The 12,480-nt window shown below is 41.0% G+C and overlaps 1 protein-coding gene across 21 annotated transcripts in view; it reads right to left on the reverse strand.

Moving 5' to 3' along the window:
• The window catches only part of LOC137414453 (growth factor receptor-bound protein 10-like), a 248,558-nt gene that overhangs the window by 68,272 nt on the left and 167,806 nt on the right, over positions 1 to 12,480 (reverse strand). For all 21 annotated transcript variants that reach the window (XM_078781798.1, XM_078781804.1, XM_078781794.1 and 18 more), the window contains one exon: positions 3,402 to 3,558. In XM_078781798.1, the coding sequence (XP_078637924.1) occupies positions 3,402 to 3,558 (157 nt within the window). The remainder of the gene's footprint in view (positions 1 to 3,401; positions 3,559 to 12,480) is intronic.

The raw sequence follows: 12,480 nt of genomic DNA on the forward strand, positions 1-12,480 counted from the left end.
TATATATATATATATATATATATATATATATTCTAAATGCCATCAATGAAATCGAGGACGCAACACAAACCAATTTCAAAAAACTTTTTGGTATGGCTCAGTCGGGGTCAGATTCGAACTGCCGACCTCTCAGAATCAGAGCGGACGATGAGGCATTTATTGCAATAATTCAATGACATCAATCAGTAACGCTACAACAATAACCCAGACCTCATTACTCCATTCCCAGGTTGTTCTGATGCACAAACAGAGCAAAGCTACAAAGTTCCAAATAGGAGCACAATTCCGACCATATATTTATTGGACGTTAAAGATCTTACAAACATTTTGGAGATTCCAACCTCCGCCCACGAGCCCGGCTATACAGCTAACCACAATGACCGGTAATAACCTTCCATGTCAATGACAAAATCGTTTTTGCTTTGTAAGAAAATACTTGTGCAAGTTTAGAGAAGGGTTGATGTTTAGAGAAAAATATTTTAGAGAAGGGTTGATGAAGACAAAGACCATTTATAGTTTCTTTCATTGTTGGTTCCTTGAACATCTCAACAAATACTATTTATCATGAAGTAAACAGATCCATGGAAAAAAGGTTCTTGGGCAGAAGAACTCTTAAATTAGAGGGGAGTCGAAAAAAAATAATAATAAGTTTTTGCCCAAACCATGAGGGAACGGCCCTGTGCCAGACAAGAAACTCGGCACAGATGCTAGTCCCTTTCGATGTACTTTCCAGCCAGCAACACACATTTTCCCCAAGGGGTGAATGAGTTTCTTGATACCATTGGAATGCTTTTGGCTTGAAATTTTTTGACTCCCCCTAACAAACTCTCTGATCACTCCACATAGTAATGTACATTGGGTTTTTACCGGTCAATTAACCGAACCAACTTGAGAGCGGCAAAGCAACACAATGATGATTGTTCAGTTTAAATGTGAATATTGCAAAAAGGGACTGCATGAAGAAGATTTCAGATAAAATTGCTCTAAAAAGTCCAAATTTTTTAATTATTATTCCAGAGAAACCAAATGCAAACCTCAAATATCAACAATTGCTATCTATCATAATTGCACGTTTCACTGAAACCTGAGATGAAAAGCAAGTGATGTTGCACAGCAAATCAAGGCCTCACAAAAGCAAGACGTGGCTGCCTCCACATATAGGAGCTTCAGAAGTTGCATTTATTGGATAATAGTAAGTGGAAACATCATATCGGGATGTAAAGTGAAAACTTCATTAATTGTGGGTTAAAGTAATTCTAAAATTTTGAAATTTGGTCTTCTTTTTCTTTCGTGTGAGCCATTTACATTGCACCATGCATAAGTAAATGTATATGCACAAACAAAATTTATTTTCATGCAATGTTTCATACAATGCCTTCCTTCATGCTTTCGATGCACATATTCCCCAAAACCACCTTTATTATAAACTCTATGATAAACCTCAGGAAAGCTCAATCACATAGTTTGTGAAAACATAAATACGTAACTAGAACAGCACTCGGTAGAGCGCATACCTCTGCTAGGCTGAATAGTTTACGTTTTGTATCCCATTGATAGGCCGGATATGGATCCAAACCTGTACCCAATCTAATCGACTTGTTCTTGTCACTTATCCAATTCATCCACCTAGTTTTGTCATAACTCATCCACAACTTTTTGAGATATCGTGCACATATTCCCCAAAACCAACTTTATTATAAACTCTATGATAAACCTCAGGAAAGCTATCGTTTTGGCCCCATCTCTAAATGGTGAAGATTCACTTAAAGGTAAAAATATAAAAAACCTCTTATCCAGATGCATATTCAGATCTTTACCAAAATCGAATCGATTCGTCCTTCTCACACACCCAACCTGTCCACTAAGTTTCGTCCAAATCCCTCCATAACTTTTTGAGATATCGTGCTGTGTGTCGTTTTTAGCCATATCACACTCAATTGCGAATAATCACTTAATAATTATAGTATCTGGATCCAGATCTTCACCTAAATCTAATCCTTTCGTCTGTTTCACGTACCCAACCTTTCCACCAATTTTAGACCAAATCCGTCCACAACCTTTTGAGATATCATGTTCACAGACCGACAAACAGGAGTTATAACGAAACATAACCTCTGTCCACCTGCGATGGCGGAGTAACTAGGTTCATGCACTTTTGTCCCCAAACCTGCCTAACTCTGCAGGAATCTTCAGGATTGAAGTAGGCCGAAGAAGAAGAAGAGGAAAAATGAGAGGAAAAGAAGAGGAAACGAAGAGGAAGAAGAGAGGAAGAAGTGAAAGAAATGGAAGAGGAAGTATACTCCATTGCAATACCACTGATATCATTGTCAAACATAAATGTATTGTACATTTGGCATCAGCCCCCTCCTTTCCTCCTTTGTGATGATGTGATGATCAAAATAATGCTCACACCATGACCATGTTAAATTCCAGAGGCCTTTATGGCAGCAATTTTTGCTGTGGAGAAGGTATGACCCAAAGTCATTCAAAATGACCTCCTGTAACAAGGGAAAGAAGAGATGGGAAAGGAGGAAAATGTAAGACAGAAAGAGCTTATTGATTCAGACCATGAACTATTGAAGGATATAGATATTTGGAAAAGCCAAAGGAGACAGCCAATTCCAGTATTACGCAGGGTTAGGAAAGAAAGGAGATCCATGTTCATTGGTTCTGTACAACAGCTTTCTGCAGAGCTCACGTAGCCTTCCAATAATCCTCTTATTAAACTCCAAGAATCCAGACTCACTCGTTCCTATTTTCTCTCGCCTGCAGAACTAACTTCCTCAGTCTGTTCAATCCCACTCTTCCTTCCAGGGCTTCAAGAGGGCTGTTCACCAGCACTTCAAGTCAACCATCTCCCACCCTTAACCATGATCATTTCAACAATAGTTAACCCTCACCAAGCCCATTCCCTTCTTTTCCAGCTTATCTTTCCCCTCTTCTTTCTTCCTTTCTCTCCTTTTCATTTTCTGTCCCATTTCCATTTAATTCCTGGTTTTTCCTTCCTCTTCTTGCTGTTGGAGCTGATATCCAGCTTGTGCACCATCTGTGTCCTCTTGATCCCTTGATCTCAATCTTCCCAATACCAATTTTCCTCCAAATTTCCCACTGTTGTGTCCCTTTACTCTACTGTTGGTGTGTGTCCCCCCAATATTCTACTATGTTCACTGTTCTTCCCATGTTCCAGCTCTTCCATGAGCCTCAGCTTCATATACAACTCCGGTAAATAACACTACTTTGAGCAATATCAAGGACATCAATCAGATCCCTCTTACTTGGGATGAACATCACATGAGGTAGAAGTAATAAAACATGAAGAAAAGGGGAAAACTTAAATAACTAAATAAATAAATAAATAAATGTCAGAGGAGATGACTAAGGTTATTTGCTCAGTTACTCACCGATGCCAACATTAGGCAGATGCTCTATCAGCCCCCAGCTCGAATCTTCGAGACAATTTATTCGCAACACAAGCTGTTGCGTCACGTCACGCACTGTTGCATCAGCAGGAATTTCCAGCAGGCGGTTGCTGCCATCCTCCCCAAATATTTTGATCACCTGCCGTCGGGAGAGAGTAGAAAAAGGAAGGAGTTGTTTGATGGAAATATGTTGCATCACCTGAAAGAATGGAGATCTTTGATAGTGAACACACCTACGGCAATATCAACAAACACCTGTGAACGGAAGTAATAAATTGAACAAGAAGACTTGCACTTTTTTGAAGAAGCACAATCGAAGAAGTTTCTTCATCTATCCTTGATGGCAAGGATTGCCCTCAGGCATTTCTATTGCCATCTCAATGGGAGTCAGGGCAGAAATTTGGAATTTGGCCAAGGTGCACATTGCCTCCTCTTTGTGAAAGACACTCTGGAATTCTTAAAGGCCACCAGCCAACAACTTTTGGCAGGCGGGTCCCCAGCTCAACATCCAATTCGTCAGACAGCACACGCACTAATGCAACTTCCTGCATGTGAAGCATCAGGGTGACAGTATAAAGCCGGATTAGGAATCGGATCCAAATCAAATACCTCAAGATGAGTGCACTCCCACTGTGCTATCCTGCCAGCCGAGACAACACTCGAGAAGGTATAAATAAAAGAAATGAAATTTTGTTGGAATGCAATCACCACCACATTAAATCATTCAACCAAAAGCAATATGATCATCCCAACATGGTGCCAGCTGCCTGGTTTGTTGGAATTATTTTCTCTTCACTCAACTCTTCACAGGAAAGAATTAAAATGCTCCAAATACAAGCAGATAGGAAATAAAAATAACAGTCCAATGAAAATATCAGTCACTGTGAAAGGTCATTTAAGAGTACAACACAGAAGGCAAAAATCATTAAATAAATCAGCCACACGATAATTTGGTAAAATTGCTCATAATGATTTCTGGGAAGCAAATTAAATGACAGAAGGAGAAAGCTTTGGCAAGCACAGCAATAACAGCAACCATAAGAAAGAAGTGCGATATACAGTGCTTTGAGAAAGTATTCACACCCGCGACTTTTTACATTTTGTTGGGTTACAGCCTGAACTTAAAATGGATTAAATCTGAATTTTTTGTCACCGATCTTCACAAAATACCCCATAATGACAAAGTAAAAACAAGTTTTGAGATTTTTTAAAACCGATTTATTGAAAGTGAAATACAGAAATATCTAATTAACATAAGTATTCAACCCCAAGTCAATACTTCGTGGAAGCACTTTTGTCTATGATTACAGCTTTGAGTCGTCTTGTGTATGTTTGTGTCAGCTTTACACATCTGGATTTTGGGAGTTTCTCCCATTCTTCCTTGCAGATTTGCTCAGGCTCTATCAAGTTGAATGGGGAGTGTCGGTGAACAGAAACATTCAAGTCTTTCCATAGATTCTCAATGGCATTCAAGAATGGGCTTTGGCTGGGCCACTCAAGGATTTTCATGCCCTTGGTGTGAAGCCATTCCAGTGTTGCTTTGGCAGTATGCTTAGGGTCATTGTCCTGTTGGAATGTAAATCTTCGCCACAGTCTAAGATCTTTTGCACTCTGGAGCAGGTTCTCCTGAAGGATTTGGCTGTATTTGGCTCTGTTGATTATTCCCTCTATCCTTACAAGTCTCCCAGTTGCTGCCACTGAAAAGCATCCCCATAGCATGATGCTGCCACCACCATGCTTCACGATAGGGATGGTGTTCGATGGGTGATGAGCTGTGCTCGGTTCCCACCAGATGCAGCTCTTTGCATTCAGGCCAAAAAGTTCAATTTCCGTCTCATGAGACCACAAAATATTTTGCCTCATGCTCTCAGTCTTTCTCGTGTCTTTTTGCAAACTTAAGGCATGCAATCATTCACCATTTTCTTAGGAGTGGCTTCGGTCTGGCCTCTCTCCCATAAAGCCAAGATTTGTGAAGTGCTGCAGAGACTGTTGTCCTTCTGTCAGGTTTCCCCATCTCAGCCAAGGAATTCTATAGTTCTGTCAGAGTGGTCATTGCGTTCTTGGTCACCTCCTTGACCAAAGTCCTTCTTGTCCGGTTGCTCAGTTTGGTCGGACGGTCAGCTCTTGGAAGAGTCTGGGTAGTTCCATATCCTTTCCATTTCCTAATGATGTAGCTCACTGTGCTGTTGGGAACTTTCAACACAAGAAATTGTTTTCTATCCTTCCCCGGATCTATGCCTCCTCACAATTCTATCTCCGAGTTATACATACAGTTCCTTAGACTTCAGGATAGAGTTTCTGCTCTGACATGCACTGTCAACTGTGGGACCTTGTATAGAAAGGTGTGTTTCTTTCTAAATCATGTCCAATCAATTGAATTGGCTGCAGATGGACTCCAATCAAATTGTAGAAACACCTCAAGGATGATCAAAGGAAGTCAGATGCACCTGAGCTCAACTTGAAGTGGCATAGAAAAGGGGTTGAATACTTTTTGACTCAAGACATTTCAGCTTATAATTTTTAATTAATCTGTAAAATTTTCGAAAAAGAAAATTCCACTTTGACATCAGATATTGTGAAGATCAGTGACAAAAGCAAATCTCAATTCAATCCATTTTAAATTCAGGCTGTAACACAACAAAATGTAAAACAAGACCAATAGTCTAACAATGGCATAGCCGGGCTTGGATCTGCTGAGTGGAGGATCTGATGTCCCCCCTGTCATGTGACCAGATTCTCAGCTGTGATTGGTGCACGTTTGTGAGGGACATCCATCCATACATCCATCCATACATGAATCCATACATACACCCGACGGACAGCCAAACGCTGTTCCAGATGGCATTGCCCTATGGGCTACGCCGTAAAAATATGGCGGCCAAACCACGTGACATCAAAAAAAAACATTCTCACCAATTTATCCCTAGATCACGCTCAACAAATTTCATATTGATCAGACCAAACGTTATACTTGTCGATTCATGATATCATAATGAAGGCACCTATTACAAAATCATTAACATATGTTATTCCCAATGGGGAGTACTTTACAATGAGCCACCTTTCAATTTTTTCCATGGCGCAGATTCAGAGATATAGAGGTGCAAAGTTTTTCGGGTTTTCCAAGATGGCGCCCACCCCACGTGACCCATGACATCATAATTATCAATCGGACCAATCGGACCAATATCAATCGTGTCAATCGGGGCAGCGTTTGCAAAGAAAACTAATCTTAAAGGGAATAAACCTGCAAAATGCCAGCGGAAGGGACATACATACATACATACCTACACCGGATGGATAGACAAATGCTGTTGCAGACGGTATTGCCCGACGGGCTATGCAGTAAAAAGTAAAGGGCTGTGAATACTTTCTGGAGGCACTGTATGCCTTTGAAATGTGGTGACGAAGTTTTAATATGCATTTTTAAAGGCAACATCATCTCTGGTTTAAACACACACACACACACACACATATATATATACAGGGGGCTGCAAAAGTGTAGGTATACAGTAATGAAAAACAAAACGTGCGCACAAAACGTATTTTATTGATTATACAAGCATATCAATAATTACATATAAATAATAAACATATTAATCCCTCAAATGTTCAAACTGTTTGCCCCCGGCATTCACACACTCCACTAGTCGAGTGTGGACACAAATGCACACTCTGGCACAAAGGTGGATTGGACGTCGGGGAGCCGTTGACTGGCCACCACGTTCGCCGGATCTCACCCCTATGGACCTCTTTTTCTGGGGATGTGTAAAAGACAGGGTTTTCGCACGCAAGCCACGTTCTGTTGATGCCATGATTCAGTTCATACGGGAGGCTTGCCAGGAAATTGATGCTGATAAAGACCTTTGTGCCAGAGTGTGCATGGGTGTCCACACTCGACTAGTGGAGTGTGTGAATGCCGGGGACAAACAGTTTGAACATTTGAGGGATTAATATGTTTATTATTGATATGTTTATTATTGATATGTTTATTATTGATATGTTATTATTGATATGCTTGTATAATCAATAAAATACGTTTTGTGCGCACGTTTTGTTTTTCATTACTGTATACCTACTTTTGCAGCCCCCTGTATACATTTTGTTCCTAATCCACGGTAATTTATATATATATATATATATATATAAATTACCGTGGATTAGGAACAAAATTTAAAGAGTTCAGACCGAAGATGAAAACGGGATGTGCATCAGGGAAGCATGGGACGCACGATGATATGACGTGATACACAATCATGATGATATGACATGATACACAATCACGATGATATGACGTGATACACAATCACGATGATATGACGTGATACACAATCACGATGATATGACGTGATACACAATCACGATGATATGACGTGATACACAATCACGATGATATGACGTGATACACAATCATGATGATATGACATGATACACAATCACGATGATATGACGTGATACACAATCACGATGATATGACATGATACACAATCACGATGATATGACGTGATACACAATCACGATGATATGACATGATACACAATCACGATGATATGACGTGATACACCATCACGATGATATGACGTGATACACAATCATGATGATATGACATGATACACAATCACGATGATATGACGTGATACACAATCACGATGATATGACATGATACACAATCACGATGATATGACGTGATACACAATCACGATGATATGACATGATACACAATCACGATGATATGACGTGATACACAATCACGATGATATGACATGATACACAATCACGATGATATGACGTGATACACCATCACGATGATATGACGTGATACACAATCACGATGATATGACATGATACACAATCACAATGATATGACGTGATGCACAATCACGATGATATGACGTGATACACAATCACGACGATATGACGTGATAAACCATCACGATGAAATGACGTGATACACAATCACGATGATATGACGTGATACACAATCACGATGATATGACGTGATACACAATCACGATGATATGACGTGATACACAATCACGATGATATGACGTGATACACAATCACGATGATATGACGTGATACACAATCACGATGATATGACGTGATACACAATCACGATGATATGACGTGATACACAATCACGATGATATGACGTGATACACAATCACGATGATATGACGTGATACACAATCACGATGATATGACGTGATACACAATCACGATGATATGACGTGATACACAATCACGATGATATGACGTGATACATAATCACGATGATGTGACGTGATACACAATCACGATGATATGACGTGATACACAATCACGATGATATGACGTGATACACAATCACGATTATATGACGTGATACACAATCACGATGATATGACGTGATACACAATCACGATGATATGACGTGATACATAATCACGATGATATGACGTGATACACAATCACGATGATATGACGTGATACATAATCACGATGATATGGCATGATACACAATCACGATGATATGATGTGATACACAATCACGATGATATGACGTGATACACAATCACAATGATATGACGTGATACACAATCACGATGATATGACGTGATACATAATCACGATGATATGGCGTGATACACAATCACGATGATATGATGTGATACACAATCACGATGATATGACGTGATACATAATCACGATGATATGGCATGATACACAATCACGATGATATGACGTGATACACAATCACGATATGATGTGATACACAATCACGATGATATGACGTGATACACAATCACGATGATATGACGTGATACACAATCACGATGATATGACGTGATACACAATCACGATGATATGGCATACATACTATCAAGTGCACACCAAGAGCAGGAAAAATGTGTGATGAAGTGCATGTCGAGGACCAGAACCATGCGCATCCATGTGCACACCAAGGGCCAAAATGGTACACATGGTGATGTGCGCCAAAGGCGAGAGTGACATTGGCACCAAAACTCAGGATCATACACTTAAAATGAGTTTGTTCAAAGAGCGTACCAAAGGCAGCGGTTCTTTCCTACCACAGCCAAATACAAACGCCTGCCAATAACATTGGAAGAAAAACCGAATGACAGAATAACTGCATAAAATCTCTCCTTTACCATAGTTTTTTTTTGAAGCTTCAGTTAAGCACCGTTATTAATCAGGATTTTGAGACAGAGAAAAGCCAAGGTTAAGGCACCTACCTCCATGCATACTGGCATCCTTGTCACTGCAGCGTGCTCGCCTCTCAGAGCTTCGCAGCCTGGCCTTCCACTTCCACAGCTGGCCCTCTGTGATACCCTCCCGTTCTCTGTGCTGTATTCCCCCAGACGCAACGCCTCTCCACCCACCGCTTCCCACCTACGACCTGTCATCCCAATAGGCTTTGACATGTCCATGATGCCACTTGTCCTGCAGTAATGCCTCCGCCGTTTTATGAAGGTTCGTTTGCTTACCGTTACCCTCAACCCTAACTATTGAGCAGTTGAAGGAAGAAAACAAAAGCGCTCTTAAAGGAAAGGAAATGCAAAGCAACAGCACATACCGCTTTGTACGCAGAAAAACACACAAATAAATTGCTGCCGTTTCACTTTCTATTTGAGGCGAAAATTTCACAACCGTAGTTTTTAAACAGGAATATAAAGTCCGAGTTTGAAGTTCCTTGGCTAAGAGGAACACACGAAGGCTGTCAGACCCTGGACATCAATCGAAGGAGACGCCAGTGGAAGCACGCACAAGGAAATCAAACAAAAACAGCTAGGTTTTTTTTTCTTTGTCATCTATCCCATGTCAAGCAAGCTTAACTGGCACCCACAGCTTGTCATAGGGCCAGCTTACATATCAAGTGTCAGATTCCTATTAATAAATTGTCGATGCCATCCGTTGAGAGAAGCCCTCCAAGTAATTTACGCACATCTCCAAGGAAAGTCCTTTGAGATGGGCATTCATTCTAATGTTATCTGTCCATTTCTCAGAAAGGAACCCTGTGATGGAATCGACCGTAAGGTGCAATGCTCCACATAGCAAATGTCTCGGCATTAGGATTAGGATTAGGACGGCATTAGGACACCCTTATCCCAACCATTGAGTTTCGCATCATGTAGTCTTTTACCCAAATCCACCCTTATCTGCCTGCTTTTCTTCCATGAGGCATCATTTTTACTACTGCCATGGAACTGCGCACTTGGACGTGCGGAACTACACCACATGCCATTGCTATTAATCGTCATGCACGTGTATCTAAAAAACATGAAGGAAGTGACTAACAGCCACAAGAAAATCATTTCACAGAGCGACATCCAGGGGCAGCACATGAAGGGAGGCAAGCAGGTTGTTGGGGATGGAGGAGGGGAACTGCACATGGTGTCACAGCCTCCGCCAAATGCCCTCGACCAATAAAAAGCCACCGGAGCACAATCAGCTGATCCTGGCAGCGAATGAACCGTTCTCAGTGGCCATGAATGAAGAGACGTCACCTCGGCCAAAAAATAAAAATAAATAAAACACCACCCACTGTCCAATAAAAGGGTTCTGAAAGGCCACTTCTAAAATGACTCAAAGCATTGCAAGAACGGCTTCTATTTCCAGCTCAAAAGTCGTTTTAAGAATCCTAACCTTCGTGTAAACTCCTACCACAACATCAGACCTTTGATCTGCTATTTATAACATGCACTTTTTTTCTTTATATATGTGCTCAACCACCAAAAGTTAGCTATTTCACTAAGAAAATTAAATAATATCCCTACAAATGTGATAAAGGGACAGACGATGAATGGCGTGTCGGAGCTGGCACACCATGTGATACGAAGCAACATGCAGATGCACATCAGTTTGTCCCTTTGTCAACACTGTGTACACCACTCAATGTCATGGAACAATATCACATCCAAAGACACAGCATGGTGACAGGGCCTAGAGGTGGAACAGTTGCACACCTAGAGGCAGAACGGTGGAACAGTTGCAACTAAATCCAGTTGCACGGGGCCTAGAGGTGGAAAAACAAAATTGGTTGTGAGCGGACATTATCAGCTCGTTTCCCAGTCGCATTGTCTGTTTCCTTTTTTTGTGATTGATGTTAGCTCTGACATGAGCCTCGATCTTGCATACAAAATAAAAATCAAGATGGAAAAAATATACATCAAAAAGTGCTGGGAAGGGAATCCTCAAACTGAGCCTTTGATATGTCGGATTATGGTACAATATATCATCTGTTATGGTTCATCACAGATAATGATACTAATAATGATTTGGGGGCCTCAAATTATAAGACTAATTTTTTTCTACTTATTAATATAATTCAGCAGGCAACTTTCTGGACATCTCTATAATGATTGTACATTATCTCAAGATCTGTGGAATGCATTATTGATGATTGTGTGAGTCGTCGCTTTTTAAGAATCTCTTCCCTTCGTTGGCATGCTTACAATAAGCATTATGCATTGTGCGATGGCTGTATGGGTAAAAATGGGTGGTGAGCAGGTGAGCAGGTGCCAATGATGGGAAAAACCTGCACAGAGAAGCGATTAAAGTGATAGAGGTGTGCGCTATCCCTCTCCCACTCGCTATTCCTATGAGCATCGTTGGCTGCAGGTTGATGCTGTCCATAGTGGACACAGCTGTCTGCAGATGCTGCACAGTGCAGTGATGCCTAAATTTGTGCCACCACTGACCTTCATGGACACATTTATCCACGATGTAGCGCTGCCCAGGCTGACCTACAGGTGTGGCTTGATATCTGAGTGCCCTTCTCATAGCCTTAGCGTAAAGAGGCTTCCCCCACAAGGCAGCAAGTAAGGATCCGTTACCATGGACAAGAGGCCCCTTCCAGGTACTGTCAGCCGGAGCCAACTGAGCCAGGGACTCGCATAGGGCAGGGTCGTCACTCCCTGAGGTAGCTGAAAAACAGCTACCCTGCTACCCATTGCATTATTAGTACACAGACACCATAGTTGGCAGAATACACAATGGTACAAGTTAGAACTTTTTTCCACCCTAAATTGACACCAACAAATGTAAGGGAGAATGAAAC

The sequence above is a fragment of the Myxine glutinosa genome, chromosome 7 (assembly GCF_964187855.1).
Source record: "Myxine glutinosa chromosome 7, kmMyxGlut1.1, whole genome shotgun sequence".
NCBI lineage: Eukaryota > Metazoa > Chordata > Myxini > Myxiniformes > Myxinidae > Myxine > Myxine glutinosa.